The following is a 22,500-nucleotide window of genomic DNA, read 5'->3' on the forward strand; positions in this document are numbered from 1 at the left end:
AACAGAACAAGAAAGAAAAACATTTAGGTATTAACCCGAGCCCAGGATTCGTCCAGGGACCATGGAGCTAAATAATAAATTGTCTAATAAAATTGATGGGATTGATGGGACACCCTCATCCAGAGCATCTTACATTTTATCTCAATTTATACAACTGAGCCAATGGGGGTTAAGGGCTTTACTCAAGCACCCAGAGGTGGCAGATTGGTGGACCTTAACCAGTGGACTACCACATCCCCACAAAACAAAATGATAAAATTAACACTTTGCCTTCAGGTTATTGTCTTTGGTTTAAGAAAGTGACAATTTTCCTTTTTGCTTTAAAAATATGTATGGATATTGTTGATTCTTTGGGTGGTTATGGGTTCTTTTCTTCTTCTTTGCTTTTTGTTCTACATAGACCACTTAAACATACATTTTTAGTTGACAGTAAAATGTGGGGATGTGGAAGCTCAGTGGTTAAGGTGTTGGACTACTGATCAGATGGTCATTGGTTCGAATCCCAGATCCGCCACTGCTGGGCCCCTGCGCAAGGCACTTAACCCTTAATTGCTCAGGTGTATAAACTGAAATAAAAAAAAATGTAAGTCACTCTGGACAAAATAAAGTTTAGTCTAAAACAGTTATGGTGTACTTGTCTTGTCTGGTAGGAACCTTTAAGGGATCTATGTAGAACCAGAAGTTAAGAGAAAAAAAAAGAACCTAAATGTTTTTTAAAGAACCAACAATATCTGTGCATGATGTATAAAACATAGCGTACAAAAACTGTCACTTTTTTTGTTAAACCAAAAACAATAACCCGAAGGTCAGGTGATCATTCTATCAATTAAAGCTTATTTAAACTGAAATAATAAATCATTCAAGTATTTATATAATGAAATGTAATGTAATCCTAAAGACCCGTGCGGAACCTGGTCGACCCTGGAGTTAATAGCGTACCTGATGCTGGCTCTATTAGTCTGGTTCACAATGTGTCATTGTTTTATTTGTAACTGATTAAAGCATGAAATAGTATTTTGTTTTTAAGAAATCTTTGAGAAACTGGTGCTAGTCTTAAATAACCGACGAGCTAAAAACGACGGTGCGCTCAGATTCCTGGACCTGACCATGTCAGCGGAGATTAGTAGTCAGAAGGAAGGAGTAAAACAGCATGAATATGAGACAGAGAAGTGGCTTGTTGGGGGATGGGGTGGGGTAAGGGGTGAAGGTGAAGGCTTGATGATAGGAGAGATGGACGAGGTGTTGAGGAAAGCCTGTGCGGTTTGTTACTGTTGTCTGAAGCGGTACAAATGGCAGCGGTCGACTGGGCTCAGGCCCAGACTCAACAGAACGGAGAGGAGGACTGCGGAGGAAGACAAATCTGCCCATGGAGAGTTCAAAAGAGCAGAAACACCACCTCCAGTGCACAGACACACACAAGCGAGCTCCAGTTGATACGGCTTGAGACCCGGCGGCCGAGAAAACTATGAAATGCTGGCATTCTGGTATTCAAATAGAGAAAGACAAGAGACAGACCAGACGGAAGATATCACTGCGGCTCTCCAACAAAGGGTCTTCTGAGGACTCGGGTTTTGTTTCTGAACAAAGAATAGAGATCAGAGCGATAGCAGAGATATATTTTATAATTTTTAGAGAGGGGAGAACGTTGCGAAACGTGCCAAAAGGTGCTTTCAGGGGAGGAAAGGAAAGCTTTGATCCATCGGCGGTGGTGGCAGAAGGGTTAAACACAGACGTTTCTAGGATTATCTACAAAAATCGATCGCTATGGTAATTTCTGAAGGCAGATTCCTTAAAGACTGAACACACAGACTGGGTAAATGACATAAAATAAATGAACATGAGTTACCAAAGTAACCACTTAATCTTGGAAACGTTGGCAAATAATCCAGAGTTCATGCCGGTTAAACTGTGCATGAGGACATCACAGTCCATCACAGGGACGAGATAAAGTTGTTCACACCCTTAACTCTCTCTGCTCAAGGCATTTTGGCAGATGCCCTTGGAGCGACTTCCATTTTTACCTCCTTTTAGGGTTAAGGGCCTTGCTCGGGGGCCCAGCAGGGCCAGCTTGGTGGACCTGGGATTTGAACTCAAAACCACTAATCTACCTCAGAATCAATGATTAGGTAGAGTTCACACTGGACTTGTGCCATGTTTTAATGCTCAAATAAATTAAAAAATTCCTCAAATATTTTTCTTTACCTGCTATGATTTTCTTCTTAGCTAGCAATTTGTAGCTTGTTAGCATATTTCTTGTAAACAAGCTAGGCAAGCTGTAAGCTCACATCATGCTGGCTAGTTGTTTTTAACCAGTAAAGCACAAAGATGCTACATTTCTAAACCGTACTCTTCCTTCGGAGTCACAAATCGATCCATATCGTTTGCGGATATTTTACAGAACTGGCGGAAATCTGTCCAAATATTCAAATAGCCAAAATATCTAGAGCAACATAATGCATTCAGAATAAAACCCTGTAAATATCATAAAGAATCTCGGTATGAAGGATGGTATGGTGTGTCCATTACGAGCTGTGTGTGTTTATGTATGGTGCTATCATGGTGCAGTGACAGTGTGTATATGTCATGTCTTGTATGGTCATGGCTGGCATCTGTGAAATAACTAATGCTGTGGGGGAAAGTCAGTGACTGGCTGTCTCGAGTGGCGATGTATTGTAATAAAAAATGTTCAGTGGTGCGTTTGTGAGTGTGAGTATAAACGTGTGTGTGTGTGTGTGTGTGTGTGGTGATGGAGGGTGTGATCTGGGTGGGCCGAGGCCGCTATCTCCTGATAAGTCACATAATCAATCAGCGTGTCTGTATTCAATTCTTCAGCGTGATATAATCGCTCGGCAGAACGCATTAACGCCGAGGAACGATAATGAGGGAATATGAACAGAGAAAGCGAGGGAGGGAGCGAGTTCACAACCCTCGTGTGATAAATACCCTGTACATACCAAACAGACTCCGCATAAAGAAGTGTGATTAGACAAATAAATAGAGTGTAAAGAACGGAACGAAGGCGGGACGGCGTTCGGATTACTCCGGCGGAGAAAAGAATGGGGGAAAAAATGCGTATTATTTGTGGAGTTAATATATTCATAGCCAGATTTATACACGCATTGACACTGGAGTATCATAAGCAAGGAAAATTGGATGTAGCGTCTATAGAGTGTGTAATACCGTACTTCACTCTGTATTACATAGCACCGTATGTCCGTGCTTCCTGGGTCACGTTGCTGAAAATGTCCTTTGTACAGACAGGGAGGTGCTGGATATATAATACTTATGAAATGTTTTTTAGGAATATAACAACGACCCTTAGAATAAAAAATAAAAAAGATCAAGAACGACATCAGGCCGATCGAGATCTATCGAATTCTTTACAGTGTGTTTATTTTATGAATGATATCACTAACATTCCCTGTCCTTACGATTCTCCCAGGTTGAGCCAGATTTCAACTTTTCCATATCCAATAATCCCACTGCTAAGCTAAACATATCGTCCGGTCCTCCCTGTCGGAAACGCCGTCTCCTCCGCTGGAGAACCGTGCAATCAAAATCTTATTAGCAAATTAGATTTGAAACATTCCAAAAGATAATTGCAAAATAATCGAATCAGAATTTCTTCCCTCCTGAAGATAAATATTTCGTATCAGCTTAAGAAAAATAGTCTTGACCTTTACAGACGTAGTTTTCATTTATTTCTGTAATGAAAGCTCGGTATACCGTAGATGACGTCGTTCGGGTATCTCAGATGTTGATCGGCTAAAGTAAATATTGCGGCGGGAGATTTCATAAAGGCGATCGGCGTTTTCCCAAAAAAGGGCTGCGTGTATTTCTATCAGAGATGATACGATGTCTATGGACATGTTGGAAGGAAATATTTAAAGCGGTATGATGTGGTTTGAAAGCCGGATAGAACTGGACGGATCAGAGGCTTTGGAGTTGGATGAAGCAAAAACGATTTCCAAACACGATGATGAACCGTACTGATGTAAGAAAAACAACAGGTAATGAAAGTTGGGGTCAGAAACTGATAGTAATCCTCAGATTTTTCATTTAGCAACCAGGCTAGCTAAAACAATCAAAGTATTTAAGCATGTAGTATAAGATTCATTCATTTTCTACCGCTTATCCGAACTACCTCGGGTCACAGGGAGCCTGTGCCTATCTCAGGCGTCATCGGGCATCGAGGCAGGATACACCCTGGACGGAGTGCCAACCCATCACAGGACAAACACACACTCTCATTCACACACACACACTCTCATACTACGGACAATTTTCCAGAGATGCCAATCAACCTACCATGCATGTCTTTGGACCGGGGGAGGAAACCGGAGTACCCGGAGGAAACCCCCGAGGCACGGGGAGAACATGCAAACTCCACACACACAAGGCGGAGGCGGGAATTGAACCCCCATCCCTGGAGGTGTGAGGCGAACGTGCTAACCACTAAGCCACCGTGTCTCCCTAGACATAAACAAAAAGGGGAAAAATTCTGTTCAATATCTGAACAGTTAACATGTGCAATTAGCATGTAGACGTTAATACCTAATTTTGGGTTTCACAGTGATTTTGACACGAATTTTTGTCCCAAACTCACCTACTACTTCCTTACTTCCTCCTTACTTCCTGCTTTAGTGGAAGACATTTATTGTTCAATGATAAATCAAGACAAGAGAGATGAGGGAAGAGAGGAATATTTAGATTTTTCTCCTAACCTCTGTCTGTTCATCTGATACTTTAGTTATTCACGACGTGGACGCCGGACCACACGGGCGATTTCTGTCAGTGTGGGAAGATCAACGTGGCTCTGAACTCCCATTTGTGCTAATAAAACTTTAAATTGTTTGTACAATGCCGTCGCGGTTTCCCACAAGGTCCATCAGCGTCGTCAATTAAACCGATAAGCAAACAAATTGTTGACAATTCAGCCCACCCGGTATCCGGTAAACAGCAGGAGGAAACAGGAAGTGATCAGAATGAGAGATTTCAAAAGAGGAGCATAAGCCACCATGATATTGTACGGTATTCTCCCAAAGGCCTATCTCGAAGAATAAAGGGATGATTAGAAACTTCCTTCCTAAGGCTGAAATCAGGAGCAGCAACAGATAGTATCTCAGCCCTTGTGGGTTAAATATAACCACAGGAAAAGAAAAACAAAACAAAACACGTAATTAGATTGAACTCTTTTAGAGACGGAAGCTCGTGAATTAAGAGTCATGCTTAACATTTGCTATGTTTACGACAGAATAAAGATCCTCCCGTAAGTCCTTATTTAAACCGGCACGGCATGACGTGCTGTATGTCACGTGAAGAGGCGTTTCTAAATAGAAATGTTCACAGAGCTGTTGAATTGGAAAAAAAAAACTAATATCGATGAGCAATATGTCGGGTAGAATCTAAAATATTGAAAGAAAGTGATAAAAATACTCATCTTTCTTCTTCAGTAAGCATTTTTTGACAGAATGTCAAACGCACACGTCATACTGTACGCGCTTCCCTGTCAGTGTCGGCGCTTGGCCGAGAACACGGATATCTGCTTACTGGTGAACATTCAAGTTCCATAAACTTCCCTTAAATCTTTATTATACTTCTGCTTGAAATGCTGCACGACAACATGAGCAAAGAGTTTTAATTCTGAGGTACTGAGATACTTTACAAGTCAATAAGTGTCTGGAATTTCCTGGAACTATGAAGTTACATAACGGTTTTTGTTACATATACAGCACAGCAGTATCCCTTTATACAAACTACAAATGGAAAACTAATATTCTTGATCAAAAACAGAGATTTAGCTAAGAAAATATAAAAATGTTCCATCTTCGTGCAGCTCAGAGAAGCTGCTCTCCTCGATCGCTCGGACAAGTTTGTCCTATACGGACCTAAGTGCGTTAGCAATTATAAACGTTCAGGTTGGGATTAATCGAGTTAAAGGCCATGCACCTCCTCCTACTCGGCTCCTGCCGTATTAATCACGCGCACACACCGGTGCCGCTGTGTGTTCTGGATTCTCTGTCCTGTTTTAAACTGCACTCTTAACCGCCCATAAACTAGCGGCTAACTCATTTCCGTTGATGGATATGTTTCAGGCTAGCTTCTGCTACGCAAGGTCATGGCTGTTTGGCTGTCTCTCCTCATGAGGAAACGATAAGATGGATAACGTGCCTATGTTGATATTGTGGTTAAAAAAAAAGGCATGATTTTTTTTTTTTAGCGGGAAATAATACGAAGATACGAGCATCGCATTAGCATATACAGTATGCGACTAAAATAACTGGATCATTGAAGAACACTGTGTAATATAACTTTATTACATAAATATGCAGATTTTTTGGATTGTGTTATCTTATAATACTCGATACTGTCTCCGCGCCAGCTCACCGTCAGCGAGGTTGGCACTAATTACAGCCGGACCACACGCTGTGTCTACATCTTGGTTTATTCGGGATAACTGGAGAATGAAGTACATTTTTATTTCTATTTCTTTGCAGGAACTGTAACAGCACTCAGAAGACAGCCTGTATTCTAACATCTAAAAGAATGAAGTCCAATCCCACCATACTGCACTCACCATATAATTTATTACCTATAATCAAACTGGAAGTAACTGGTGTCGACTCCATCTCTAGCCAAATGGTACTAAAGTGCTGCTTCTACGCCACCTCGTTAATAAGAGGATGGAAAAACACGAGCGCTCAGGAGGTCTTCGTTTTTACAGCGTCCTGCGTTCTGTCTCTCGTCCCTCGTTCGGTTTTGGGTGGAGGACGCTGAGAACCGCTATCCCACTCCTGAGATAAAGCTGTTGCCCGTGCTGTGGGAAAGTGAAAATTGTCAAACTATTTGGAAAGCCGGCACACCGCCGCTCGACCGTCGAGGGCCGTAACAACATGCATGTGCTCTATCCATGGCTCATTTACCCACAGTCCTCTGCTCCCTGGCGGGGACAGCACTGCCGCTTGGTTTGGCTCGCTGAAGCGACGATGTTGTGGACAATGCTGCGATTGACAGCCGTTTGTTGGACTAGCGGGATTTGTTGTTGATTTTGGGGCGAATCGTCTCTCTCTATGGTTGATGGTTTGGCTTCTGGTTTGGAAACAACAGCAGCCATTTCACACTCTCTCTACATTTTGTCTTTTATTTCTATTTGTTGCACGTTCTCAGAGATAAAAGGATACATGCGTTTTTCACTACTGAAACTATATCGCTAGTAAAATTGTAGTTAATGCTTTTCACATGGCGTATTCTGATTTCAATTCTGTTACCTTCACCTAAAGCAGAAGTGTTTGAAGGAAACTTTTGTTCAGTTTCAAAATAGATATAATCAGAATACACTGTACGGTATGACCAGAAGTAAGCGCACATACATTGCTATTATATGCTGTAGTGTTACAATTTCCCTTCATTGGAACTAAGAAGCTCAATGACATGTTGTATTAGGGTTGAAGTGAAAGAACTTGTTTTCTGCACAGAGCCCTGATCTTAACACCACTCAACACCTTCGGAATGAACTCGAACACCACGGCACCTTCATCTGACATCAGTGCCTGGTCTGTTTAATGCTCTTGTGGCTGAATGAACACAAATCTCCACAGCAATGCTCCCACATGAAGTGAAAAGTATTCCACAGAAGAGTGGAGCTTCCTACATGCTTGCCAGTCCATTTACCTTCCTTCCTTTCTTCTTTTTTACCTACTGTCCTTATTTCCATTCTTCCTTCCTACCTTCTACCTGTCTTTCTTCATTTTATCCCTCCTTCCTACCTATGCACATTCTTACCTAAGTTTCATCTTTCCCACCTAACTACCCACCTACAGTACCTACCCACCTACCGACCTACCTACCCACCTACAGTACCTACCTACCTAACTACCTTATTTCATTTCTTCCAGTCCGAGTATATACATACATGCCTTCCTTCTTAGCATCCTTTCTACATAAGTACATACCTGGGATGTCGAAGCTCAGTGGTTAATGTGTTTGACTACCGATCGGAAGGTCATTGGTTCAAATCCCAGGTCCAATTGCTCAGATGTATGAACTGAAATAAAAATGTAAGTCACTCCGGAGAAGAGTGTGTGCTAAATGCTGTAAATGTACCTGATTTCCTACATACACACCTACCAACCCTCAATTTTACCTTCTTACCTTACCTACTGCCTTGGTACATACCTTCCTTCCTTCCTTGCCACTAACCCATTTTTCTCCCTTCATACTTACCTACCTACCTCTTTTCCCACCTTCCTACATTTCCCTACTCCTTACCTATGTACCTACCTACATATCTGTCTTCCTTCAAAGTTGTGGATCACCTATCTATCTATCTATCTATCTATCTATCTATCTATCTATCTATCTATCTATCTATCTATCTATCTATCTATCTATCTATCTATCTATCTATCCATCCATCCATCCATCCATCCATCCATCCATCCATCCATCCATCCATCTATCTATCAAAAGTTTGGACACACCTTCTCATTCAAAGAGTTTTCTTTATTTTCATGACTATGAAAATTGTAGATTCACACTGAAGGCATCAAAACTATGAATTAATACGTGTGGAATTATATACGTACATAACAAAAAAGTGTGAAACGACTGAAAATATGTCATATTCTAGGCTCTTCGAAGTAGCCACCTTTTGCTCTGATTACTGCTTTGCACACTCTCGGCATTCTCTCGATGAGCTTCAAGAGGTCGTCACCTGAAATGGTCTTCCAACAGTCTTGAAGGAGTTCCCAGAGATGCTTAGCACTTGTTGGCCCTTTTGCCTTCACTCTGCGGTCCAGCTCACCCCAAACCATCTCGATCGGGTTCAGGTCCGGTGACTGTGGAGGCCAGGTCATCTGGTGCAGCACCCCATCACTCTCCTTCATGGTCAAATAGCCCTTACACAGCCTGGAGGTGTGTTTGGGGTCATTGTCCTGTTGAAAAGGTGGTGTGTCCAAACTTTTGGTCTGTACTGTATATATGTATATATGTATATATGTATGTATGTATGTATGTATGTATGTATGTATCTATCTATCTATCTATCTATCTATCTATCTATCTATCTATCTATCTATCTATCTATATATCTAAGTATTTGTGAAATACATCCTTAAAGCATCTGAATGTAACACAGAGAAGTGATAGTATAGTGATAGCATTAATGCTATCGTACATGAAAACTGCTATTTATTAGCATTGCGATGATTGAAAGCATAATTTTCATAAATCGTGGCTTCTTTACTGCTAATCTGATCTGGTTTTGGAGTCTGGATACTCTATGTGATGCACCGGTACGCTGGATTCACCAGGGCATCCCATGTTCAAAATTTAGAGCCGAACCACATAGAGTGCTGACTTTTTTCGAGCGATATTTGTGGGTGATAAAGTTATACAGGTTTATATACAGTATATATGTTCTCAAATGATATCATCAGCTCCTGCCAGTAAAATTCTGCTACGAGCCTCTAAAAAGCGAAGTAGTAAAAATGTTATAAAACCAACCATAAAAGCAGTGAATGAACCTCTCTCATCAATTAACTAAAAAACCGCCGTGCACTCGTTTATGTCTTCCGCATATCGCTATCGAAGCTAATCCAGGAATCCACTTTGGGTTTTAATCGAAATAATTGATGTTGTATTTAAGTTTGGGACTCACTATATTGCAAAAAAAACTTCAAGCTTTCCTTGCGTAGTTTATCGATACTCTTATTTGATCTTGAAAATTAAGAACAAACTTGTTAGCGTGTATTTTTATCTGGAGTAAATAACGTGCGCTAAAGTAAACAAGCAGTGTAACATTAGCTGAGTGTATCTGAGGGATTAGTGCACACTCACCTGAGACAAACACACTTACTGTACATACACACGAACACACACACAGACTTACTGTTGTGTGTCTGTTCCCAGTGACCCTGACGGTCATTAATTACAATTTCTTTCCATCTCATCTCCTCATGCGCATTTAGATCTAATGGTCTAATAGCACTTGGTGGAATGTTATCTATTAGGTTCCTGCTGGGTTGCCCTTAATGACACTCTAGCCACAGCAGGTGAACAAATCAGGTGTTTGTGTGTGGATACATGTGTGTGTGTGTGTGTGTGTGTGTGTGTGTGTGTGTGTGTGTGTGTGTGTGTGTGTGTGTGTGTGTGTGTGTGTGTGTTAAGTTGTCTTATGAGCTGCCTGCACCTGCTTTCTGTCCTCAAAAAAGAATGGCAGCTGTTGATGTGTCCTTGGACCCCTGAATGATGACAAGAGGCCTCAGGGATCACTTTTGTTGAGTGTGTGTGTGTGTGTGTGTGTGTGTGTGTGTGTGTGTGTGTGTGTGTGTGTGTGTCTGCATGTTTTTGTGCGTTCCTTCATCAAAAGGTGGCCGACCTCTCGTGTCCTACTTCACGTTAATCTCCTGGACATGAATTTTCACAGCTCGTGTCTATCGCCATGGTGCGTTTCCTGATATCTTGTTACTGACCTCCTTCACCTCAAAACAAGATCTACAGAAAAGGTCAGGACTTAACACTGACCCAGAACTGCGCGTAATCCGAACAGTATTTAGAGCACTGGTGTGTTTTCTAGAGCATTTCATCTCTTTTTAACTGGCAGGCTGGGCTGATGCCAAAACCTGACGCAAAGCTAAGTTTCTGTTACCTGAACGCTGATTATGTTCCATGTTAAATCATATGTGAGTGACATGAAACCAGGCATGTTTTGTGCCTTTCTGTTTATTACTATTAGCTTCGTCTCGTCTATGTTTCAATCCGTCTTTGATTGGCTCTGATTTGCTAGCAGACCGAACCGAATACAAATGGGTTTAAATTACACACCAAAAAAATGCCAACACAAGCCTGGTGGAACTTAACACAGAGACCTGACTGTGACACACACACAGACACACACACACACACACACACACACACACACACACACACACACACACACACACACACACACACACTAACCCAGATAAACAGGGCTGTGCTCAGCTTCTCACATTTTATCTCCATTTCCATTAAGAGAACAAGTTCCAGCAGTACTACAGCCAAACCAGATGAATGAACTGACTACAAACACACACACACACACACACACACACACACACACACACACACACACACACACACACACAAGTTATGTACACCTCTGAAAACAGCTCTCTCTTTGTTTGCTGTGATCTCACAGCCCAGCAGGTTCGTATCATCCTGCCATTACGGTATTACAGAGCAATCTGCAGCAGCTTGGCCCAGATAGAGAGAAATCACACGCTAACACACAGCAGATACGCAGGTGTGTGTCGAGCAGAAAGGCTGAAGCCATGCCAGACTACGTGACTCTGACTGACAGAGTCCACATCCATATTATTCTCATTTGCCTCGACTTGAGTGCATGATTGTTGCCGGGGCAAAGGAGGCCCGTTCCTGCGGTTCCTCCATGTGTGAAACAGCAGATGTGTAGGAGAAGCAGGTCCTACAGTACACGCCACGCTCAGCTCCACAGAGGTTATAATGAGAGGGAATTAGCCGTCCCACCGGGGGCAAAGGCTGACATTTAACAAATGAATCAGTGAAGTGAAATGAGAAATGAGCTTTTTCAGCTGTCAGTCCGTAAACATTGCAGTGTTCTGCCTCTCTTACACACACACTGTGGCATAACTCTACTTATTCTTCAGCTGTCCTAAATTCACATTTCTGATTGGTCAGAAGGTGTTGATACATCTTCTATAATTGTAATTTCTATAAATCTGCTCATCCTGTGCTTTCGTTTCTATGGTAACAACAGTAAAGCTTTCTGCTAGTCATATTTAGTAAATTGGGAAGGAGACACCAGTGTCCAGGGTTGGATATGTATATACAGTACAGACCAAAAGTTTGGACACACCTTCCAAAAGTTTGGACACACCACCTTTTCAACAGGACAATGACCCCAAACACACCCCCAGGCTGTGTAAGGGCTATTTGACCATGAAGGAGAGTGATGGGGTGCTGCACCAGATGACCTGGCCTCCACAGTCACCGGACCTGAACCCGATCGAGATGGTTTGGGGTGAGCTGGACCGCAGAGTGAAGGCAAAAGGGCCAACAAGTGCTAAGCATCTCTGGGAACTCCTTCAAGACTGTTGGAAGACCATTTCAGGTGACGACCTCTTGAAGCTCATCGAGAGAATGCCGAGAGTGTGCAAAGCAGTAATCAGAGCAAAAGGTGGCGACTTTGAAGAACCTAGAATATGACATATTTTCAGTTGTTTCACACTTTTTTGTTATGTACGTATATAATTCCACACGTGTTAATTCATAGTTTTGATGCCTTCAGTGTGAATCTACAATTTTCATAGTCATGAAAATAAAGAAAACTCTTTGAATGAGAAGGTGTGTCCAAACTTTTGGCCTGTACTGTATATATATATATATACACGTATGAACTGAAACGTATGTGTGCCAAATGAAATTTATTATTGACAATGATGTAAAATAAAATTCATTTTCTGTCAAGAAAAGAAAAGAGACAAAACAAAACAGAACAAAAAAAGTTTTTTTTTTACTTTAATTTAATTCAGAATTCAGTTTTTTTGTTTTTTGTATTGACGCCATAACAAAGCACAGATTTACAGAAATATATCACATCCAGATAATTAACATTTTTATTACTTTATCATTTTATCTTTTTGAAACAAAGAATAAAAAACTATCAAAGAGAATTTTTGCTTTTACATTATTAAGCTTCACATAATCCAAGCTTTATAATACGTCCAATAAAAAATGCCTAATTTACATTAACAATAATTCTAATAGTTGTTAATCCGGTAAAGATTCCTTTAAGGAGAACAGTCTCTTTAGCACGGAGAACTTTGTGCTGTCGTGTGTCTCGGTAACAGGACAAGTCTTGTTCTTCATAAAAGAGGACAAGAGGTATTTCTGAGGGAATGAGTGTTTATAGCTGCTATAACGTAGGGGATAACAGGTAGTGACTTGTTTTGCAAATGTTCTATATAAGTGTATAAGTGTTCATGTTAGTATAATTGGTTTTTAATGCGTGAGGTGTCCTTCATTCCTTATGTTCTTAAAAATGTAGAACATTTGTGTCAGTACATTGTGTTGCTCGTTCTCACGGAGAACCTGTTCATATTATGTGTAGTCACACAATCTGAATAGAGCCGAGGCAGAACGTTGTGTTCCCGTGTAGGACATGAGCTGATTGGTTGTCCGGCACCTTAACCACTAGGCTACCACATGCCCACATGTGTTTATACTACTTAAAAGAAAATGAAGTGCACTTCAAGTACCTGGATGATGTAAGTGATTCGAGTGTGTAATGTAGACAACCTCGTGCACTCGAAGCTCACGGCTTTGCTCAAACAGAAAAGGAGAGGCGGGGCTACGGGTGCTGACGCCGGAGGAAATAAAATTAAAGATGGCCGACGATACTCCGGTGGACAAGACGTCTAACAAATGTCTGAAATTGTGTGCATAGCGTACAGACAGATATAGCGTATACAGTATGTCAGGTCCAGCAGACAGGCAAGCTAACAAACCTTCTTTTTTTCACAGAGAAGCAGGATTTGATTTAACGCACGGGTAAAGAACATTATTCCAAAAATACTTCCGGTCTGGATTTTTGGAATGGATTTTAATGGAGCCCAAATGGCAGCACTTTTTGTACACGTTCCTGAAATCCTCCTTTTTTGCAGTAGAACCGCAGAGTTGCTGAGGGGAGAGGAAATGAGGAACACACACATACACACTCGCTTGCTCTCTCTCTCTCTCTCTCTCTCTCTCTCTCTCTCTCTCTCTCTCTCTCTCTCTCTCTCTCTCTCTCTCTCGCTCTCTCTCTCTCTCTTTCACTCAATCAGAGATTTGCCCCATTCTCTAGAGCTCTATAAAACCCCTGTCTTTCTCATTAACTCCACTCGATGTGCTATTAGTGAATTTCCTCTCTGACACACTGCTGCCTCTACAAACACTGTTACCCCTGATTTAGCACAATAAACCCCATTCTCTAACTGCTTCCCTCTTACACTAAGCTGCCTTTAAAGTGCTGCGTATTTAAGCAGAAATAGTGCTGGGAGGAGGTACAGAGTGGCAACATGAAGATCAGAGGGAATTATAGCACAAGTGGACGTTAGGAAATGACAGAATTTTGAGAATCTGTAGATTTCTGTTTCGACGGTGCAACCCACAAGGTAGGGAACCTTTCACGACCTATGGCTCGAACCCTATGCCTGTAGGTCACGTACGTTTAAATAGCAGGTCACAACCTTGTGACTGGACACCCGATTGTTTCCCCCAGGCCTTTAAACTCTGTCCAGGTGAAAGCTTCATCACGTCACCAAAAGACAAGCGTCTAATTACTTCCACTAATAGGAAGCACCAATAAGTGTACCAGGTTCTTCCTCTTCCTGTTGTTCCGATGATGAAGAGCGAAGAGGTGGAACACTGTTTACACAGACAGCTGTTAATGTGTACTGTATTATTACGTGTATATGCTACAGTATGTGTCACAAAGTCACATGACACGATAACAAGCAATGATGAAGAAAGAAGAGGTAGGTTTTTTCTTCATATTTCAACTTTAATTTAATTTTATCTATATAAATATAACGGATTTAACATGGAATATTGTCACAAAGCAGTTTTACAGAAATACGTATATTAATTTAGGAGACAAATGTGGTGATGTGACGATAAAGGTGACTTGACTTGACTTGACTTGAAATGTCCGTGTGTTTAACACTGTGTGTTTCACCGTATGTAGATCACGAGTCAGTTTAGAGGAAAAACTCAAAAATAAAATGCTCACGATGCGAATATAAGTTAGAATCACATTCAGACTTTACACTACAAACCAGGCGTGACAGTGACGTGACTAAGACCAAGAGACAGGTGACAAAAAAGGCTGTGAATTCGTTCTGATTTTTGTTTGCAATTTCAGTTTGTTTTTCTGGGGAGGCACGGTGACTTAGTGGTTAGCACGTTCGCCTCACACCTCCAGGGTTGGGGGTTCGATTCCCGCCTCCGCCTTGTGTGTGTGGAGTTTGCATGTTCTCCCCGTGCCTCGGGGGTTTCCTCCGGGTACTCCGGTTTCCTCCCCCGGTCCAAAGACATGCATGGTAGGTTGTTTGGCATCTCTGGAAAATTGTCCGTAGTGTGTGAGTGTGTGAGTGAATGAGAGTGTGTGTGTGTGTGTGCCCTGTGATGGGTTGGCACTCCGTCCAGGGTGTATCCTGCCTCGATGCCCAAAGATGCCTGAGATAGGCACATAGGAGTTTGTTTTTCTCCTTAGAAGGTTATAAAATAACCAGCTTTACCAAATGTAGCTTATTGTATTGTACTGTTGGCTTTAAACTAAGCTTCACCTCTGCTCTTAAAATGAGCATTTCCTTTATTCCTGATGTGCTGTGCTGCAGTATGAAGGACCGTCCCTTAACGACTGAACTTTCGGCTCATTTCGGTGAGTCAGATCATTTGGCTCAGCTCTTCGGGTGTGAGTCATTCAAAATGACTCATTGCCAGTTTAAAAAAATAAATAAATAAATCAGCTTAATCACTCAGACTGAACAGGAAAATCTTAATCTTCTCACTGCTTTGTATTTATACATTGTGTTATGTATATACTGTAAACTATACTATATTATATATTTATTATTATATATTTATATATTTATATTATTTATTAATAATTTCTTTTGCTTTTGCTTTGCTGCTGTAACAGAAACATTTCCCCATTGTGCACGGGACGAATAAAGGTAGATCTTATCTTATCTTACTGACAGAACAGTATAATATTGATTGTTATCCGCGATATGAATAGGTTTACACAATGAAAATAAAGAAATACATCATTTAAAAATAGGGGAGGTCAAAGATTATTTCCTTTTTTCTGCATTTTTTTTTCTGTGGATATTTTCTCTAAATATTTTGCCCTTAGTAAGTTAGAGAAAAACAGAAATACTCACTACAAAGACTACAAATGCTTAAAGCCTGTAGCGTCTACGTTCCCTATGAGCCATTAAACACCGCTGTGGAGTGTGACATGACAAAGAGGTTCGGGGGAAACAGGCAGAGTTAAAGGCGCTGGAGATCATTGACTTGAATACTAATGACATTACAGCTGAAGTGTATGTTGATTTTACAGCTGTTTAAACCGCACTGATTGGTCAGAAGGTGTTGGCGACATGCCCTGACGACAGCGCTGTCTGTAAAAAGAAAGCACAGGTTTCTTCTGATATACTCTTGTTTCTATAGTAACAGTTTTTTTGGGGGTAGTTTTTGGGTCGCAATACCTCGTCGATTATTCCCGTGATCGCTTATCGTGGGGTTAGATTGTACTTTTTTATCCAGAAGATTAAGTTTCACAGAACTATTATCATGAATCCTATAGATCCATTTCCTCTTAACTATTAAACCGCCAGAACTTAGATCACTCAATGTCTTGGATCTAAAACGTCCCGCCAGTGCTGTACCCCCACGTATCTGGATTCCCACACAGCACACACACAGTCTGGAGTGTGATTCCTTCAGACAAAGAGCCATCATCCATGCAGATGGGTGTCTCGGTGCTCAAGCATTCACAGCTCGGCCTGAAAAGAGTCCCATAATTCCGGCAAATTGGACACAGCGATTAGGGCTGGAAAAAAAAAAAAAAAAGAAAGGAAAAAAAACAGGCTGCATTCATAATGTTAGTTCTGAGGAGAAAGAGGGAGACTATTATTTTAAGAGGGTTTGAAAAGGCTAAGGGTTGGGGGGGGGTGAGGAGAAAAGAATTTATGGAGCAAAACTATTCCTTAGTTTGTTTTCTTTATTTTGGAGCCATTTGCACGTATCCATCAAATGGTCACGGCTGGCAGAGATCGACTACACTCTGCTTTTATAAAGAACTAGCAGAGACGTTTTTTGTGCTGTCTCTTCAACAGCCAAATCTCTCACACACACACACACACACATACACGCACGCGCACACACACATCTCTGTCGGAATCATCATGTAGTATGTGCTAAACACTTAAAACCCCACAACAGCACAGCACACACAGAGACCAGAGACATGCTGTTAAGTGCTTAATTATTTCACCCATGTCTTTTTTTTTTTAATTTTTTTTTTTTTAATAAAGACTCTCCTTTTTCTCTGAAGATGGTAAGGGGAAAGCCATTAAGTTTAACCAGCCTTCAGAAGCCTGTGTCGCATTCCTCCGAAACTTGGCAACAACTCAGGATTGATGGAACTCTGAGCGGATACACAAAGGATGAATAGGTAAACAGAAGGGTGTGAGAGAGTGATGGCAAAAAGAGAGAGTGAACATTCAGAGGGAGGTGGAGGAGGAGGAAGAGGAGGAGGAGGAGGAGGAGAAGGAGGAGGGTTGGATTAGGGATAAACTGACATGATTTTGTGTTTAGAGCAAAGCTGTAATATACATTCAGTATATTTAGTGTATATAACATTAATTCTACCTGAGTAGTCATTATAAACTTTAATTCCAGTTCTAAACTCTATTGTGGATCAAGGGCTGTTAGACACACACACACACACACACACACACACACACACACACACACACACACACACACACACACACACATCTGATATGACCAAGCTTGTGAGCAAAGTTAAATCCTAGTGACACAGACACATGAACAAAATAGCAAAAAGCACAGTGTAATGTGTGTATTAAAGTGTGTGTAGCTTTAAACCAAAGCATGAAGCATAATATATTTTACATCTTAAACAGTTACGGATCCAACAGATAGTTCATTCCCAAACTAATCTGATGATTATGTATATCAGGATCTAACACAAAACGAAGACAGTTGAGTTATGAGGTGTTTTTACACTGATTTTTAAGGACAGATGGAGCAGACAAATCATGCTGAGGTATAAACACAATCATTTAAAAAGTTCACATGTATGTTCATGATATTAAAATACAATCAGACAACTAAGGTTCCTAACTTTTGGTATGATTTGAGCCGTGTGGAAGTGTGAGTGAGTTCACACAGTGCAGTTTAAATTTATATATATATATATAGTACAGCTGAAATTACAAAAGGGCAAACATAATTAGTAACTAATACTAAATCATTATTGTTTTTCTCTCACTGGCCACATTGCAATTGAAAATGATTAATATTTAAAGGTCGTTTTTTATTACATATGTAAAGTGTTTAAAATGAACAATTACAAAAAACATATTGCAATATTTTTATGACAAATATTAATTAACAAATTATTTCTAATTGTGTGTGTGTGTGTGTGTGTGTGTGTGTGTGTGTGTGTGTGTGTGTGTGTGAGAGAGAGAGAGAGAGAGAGAGAGAGAGAGAGAGAGAGAGAGAAAGAGAGAAATAGAGAGAGAGACAGAGAGAAAGAAAGAAAGAAAGAAAGAAAGAAAGAAAGAAAGAAAGAAAGAAAGAAAGAAAGAAAGAAAGAAAGAAAGATTTATTTTGTGTTATTTATTAGACACAAAGTAATGAAAACGTTATTAAAATCATATTGTAATAATAATAATAATAATAATAATAATAATAATAATAATAATAATAATAATAATAATAATAATAAACCGTTAGAAGTATAATATTTGACTCTACGACAGTAAAATCACTTCACGGTTGTTTACCTGTACCACTCCAATCCGTTGTCATAGAAACGATCGAAAAAGTGCGGCTCGGCTCCCGCCGCCCTCACGTCCGGGTGCACGCGGAGAAACTCGAGCAGCGCGCGCGTGCCGCCCTTCTTCACCCCCACGATGATGGCCTGCGGAAGCCGCTTGGTCCCGTCTCCGAGCTTCCCGGACGCCAACGTTAAACCGCGCGCTCCAGGTGTAACACCGGTCCATCTGTGCAGAGCGCGCTTCCTCCGTAGCGGCGCATCCACAAGCTCCAGCGCGGAGCCGCCGACCTGCGTTAGGCTGTGGAGCAGGTAGAAGGAGGCGAGTAGGGAAAGCAGCATGACGTCCTTACCGGACAAGGTGATGTTACCCGGTAATTACCCGGTAATTAGCTACATGAATTCACCCACATTCACCTGTTTTACAGCCTGCGTTAGTTTTCCTCAAAGCCAAAATAAATTATTATGCAGAAACGGACCACTTGCATATAAAAACGCAACAAAAACAAAGAGTAGACATTACAGATCACGTGTGCATATAAACAACCTGTCAACTTTGCAGTAAACTTCCAGCACCACTGCATGTGCGCTTCCTATGAGCCTCTACAGCGCGGCGCTGTCGGACATGACAGACACTGCCGACGTCCAATCACATAACAGAGATCCTGGCCTCTTTGCATAGCACATTAAAATAACCAATGAACATGCGTCGTGGGCGGGAACAGAGTCCTGCCTGGTGAAGAGCGGTCACGCTCCCAGGCAAAGCAAATATCTCTCTCTGAGCGCGTGCTGTAGTGGTATGTAAATAAAGAATACGTCATCAAGTCTATTCACCCCATTTATTATCAGTTTTTAATATTTAAATGACAAAAACAAGACATTGTCCTTATGCATCTGGACTACAATGCAATTAAAAGTAATAAAGTTATTAGGCAATGCATACAGAATCTAGTAATATAGTATATATAGTATCAAAATATTTAAAAGCTTCAATGTTTTATAATCGATTTTTAATAATGTTTTAATACATTTTAATTAACATTTTGTGCATATAGTGTTTGTGTCTTTTTGGAAATGAATAAATGATTTTTTTTAATTGTCCCAGACTTTCTTTAGATTTTTTCTCAATCTCGTCATGTGACATGATCACAACGTGCATTCAGCCATCTTCAAACATGAGCTCAGCTCTCACAGAAAGTCATTACATACGTGTTTTTATTTGTAGAAGGTTAAAAGGAGATCCCTGTGCTTGCAAATTCACCTGTTCATGAAGTTTTCCCACACAAAAAACACGAACATTTTCTGCAAGTTGAATCCCAATTTTTCAAAATTTGAAAGATTCGGTGCAAAAAAACGTAATACAGACGACACGATAACGATAAAATAATAGTAAAAAATAGTATATATAGTAAAATAGTAAAATAATTAAAAAAAATAGTGAATATGTCTGGATTAGTTTTCATAAAAATGACTACTAAAAAGTTTTTTGTTAAACTAAAGCACTAAACAATCACAAAAAAATAACACTCAGACTGTAAGTCAGTGTAAATTATAAAAATAAATAAAAATAAATAAAAAATAAAAATATAACAAAGAACAAAGAATATATGCAAACATTTCCAAATTCAAAAAATATATTTCTTCTCCAAAATCCAGTGCCTTGTCGTGATCGTGGTACAAATCAGCACTGAACTACATTACCCATCAGCCCCAGCATATCACATGACCTTGTCACATGTCCCACTGATCACTCGTACCTGCTCTGTGTTCTGTCATCCTGCATGTTTCTGGTTAAAGGTCCAAAATGACTTCTCTGCTTTGCACAAGCTCTAAGACATTTTCATGGTTTATTCTATGACTTAAAATGTTTAAAATGATTATCTTCACTCATTCATTCATTCCTTTTCTACTGCTTTATCCAAACTGGGACAGGGAGGCTGTGCCTATCTCAGGCGTCATCGGGCATCGAGGCAGGATACACCCTGGACGGAGTGCCAACCCATCACAGGGCACACACACACACACACTCTCATTCACTCACACACTCACACACTACAGACAATTTTCCAGAGATGCCAATCAACCTACCATGCATGTCTTTGGACCGGAGGAAGATTATCTTGATGGATATGATTAAAATTTATCACATATACAATCAACCACAGTGGCACTGGTAGTGAATTGCTTTTCACAATTGTTTGTGTAGAAAATAAGATTTGAAGCAGAATTTTAAATAAAAATAGGATACAAAAATAAATGCAATCTGCTATACAAGAAGGATGTACAGTAGGGATGTGGGGATGTGGTAGCTCAGTGCTTAAGGTGTTGGACTACTGATTGGAAGGTCGTGAGTTTAAATCCCAGGGCCACCGAGCTATCACTCCTTGGCTCAGCTCAATTGCTCAGCTGTATAAACGAGATAAATGCCATAAATGTAAATGTAAAAAGTGTGACGCTGTACAAGGAAAAAAACACAAAATGTTTGAGGGGAAAAACAGATAAAAACATATGGCATGTGAACGCAGTGACTTATATACTGTACTGTGAATACACTATTGAGCAAAGTGTGTGAAGTTAGAGCGTGTTATGTGAAGTGAGCTGTGGTGTAAGAATCATAACTTTTGTTAGTCACAGAGTTTATTTTCTGAAATAATCCCAAATCTGAGTGAAAAAAAAAATCCTACTGGCTTTTTGTCGAGAGAATTCAATTCAGTTCAATTCAAGTTTATTCGTATAGCACTTTTTACAATGGACTTTGCCTCAAATCAGCTTTACAGAACATAAACATAGAGCAGAAGGTAAACATAAGGAGAAATATAGAGAATTAATATAGTACAAATTCAAGATATATACAGTTCAATGTGTATGTACAGTATGTATGTATGTATGTATGTATGTATGTATGTATGTATGTATGTATGTATGTATGTATGTATGTATGTATTTATCCCCAATGAGCAAGTCTGAGGTGACTCAGGCAGCAGTGGCAAGGAAAAACTCCCTTAAATCGATAAGGAAGAAACCTTGAGAGGAACCAGACTCAAAGGGGAACCTCATCCTCATATGTGTGACACTGGAGGGTGTGATTATAAATATACAGTCAAACAAAATTTGTGTGAGGATCACATGGAGTTCAGATCTCCTCTTAGTATCACAGAGTCCAACTGGAGCTGGTAGATCTGTAGATGTCTCAGGATTCTCATGGAGTCAGCCTCATCTCAGTGGAGGTCCAAAATCTTCATCGCACGGGAGACGAATCAGAGAGATGATGACCTCTGGGTCAGATTACAAACGTCCTTCAGAGCTCATTGGGTTTCTGTGTGTGTCACCGTAAAGCTATGTATGTATTGTGATTCACAGCCTTGCTTATAATTTGGCATTTGCTTTTATATGATGTTTGGGTTGTTCGTGTTACTCTTTTCCAATAAAAGCTACACGTTTACCTACAGCCTCTACAAAATCCTGACATTCTGATCTTTACCACTTGGTACAGGATCTGATATCTGATACGTTCCTGAAATTCATGTTTGTGTCAGAATATAATATAAAAATGTATTGGAACATAATATAGAGAATTTTATGTTTTTTTTTTTTTTTTGCCTGTCTTTTGCTGTAGACTATTTTAAGTGCAAGTGTGTATCATTTTTACGATGCATTTAAATAGCTAATCTCACACCAAACAGGAGCATGAAATTGCTGTTGCTCGGATGCACAGATTGTGAGTTTGTGAGTTTCTGTGTGGAGAAATGGGTCTAATGAGATTAATACAGACCTGCATTTCAGCTCTACGGAAGATAAGATCATCTCAATACTCGGCAGGGGAATAATAATGATAGTAATCTGCTCGATCTTTAGAAATTCTCTGCCTGTATATGTGTGTGTGTGTGTGTGTGTGTGTGTGTGTGTGT

General features: G+C 40.3%; 1 protein-coding gene across 1 annotated transcript in view; it reads right to left on the reverse strand.

Moving 5' to 3' along the window:
- si:ch211-216b21.2 (heparan sulfate glucosamine 3-O-sulfotransferase 3B1) overlaps window positions 1-19,279 on the reverse strand; it is a 42,979-nt gene extending 23,700 nt beyond the window's left edge. The window contains exon 1 of the mRNA XM_027160431.2: window positions 18,603-19,279. Within this exon, the coding sequence (XP_027016232.1) occupies window positions 18,603-18,934 (332 nt within the window). The 5' untranslated portion in view covers window positions 18,935-19,279. The remainder of the gene's footprint in view (window positions 1-18,602) is intronic.
- Window positions 19,280-22,500: the final 3,221 nt, after the last annotated feature.

The sequence above is a fragment of the Tachysurus fulvidraco genome, chromosome 8 (genome assembly GCF_022655615.1).
Source record: "Tachysurus fulvidraco isolate hzauxx_2018 chromosome 8, HZAU_PFXX_2.0, whole genome shotgun sequence".
Taxonomy (NCBI): Eukaryota; Metazoa; Chordata; class Actinopteri; order Siluriformes; family Bagridae; genus Tachysurus; species Tachysurus fulvidraco.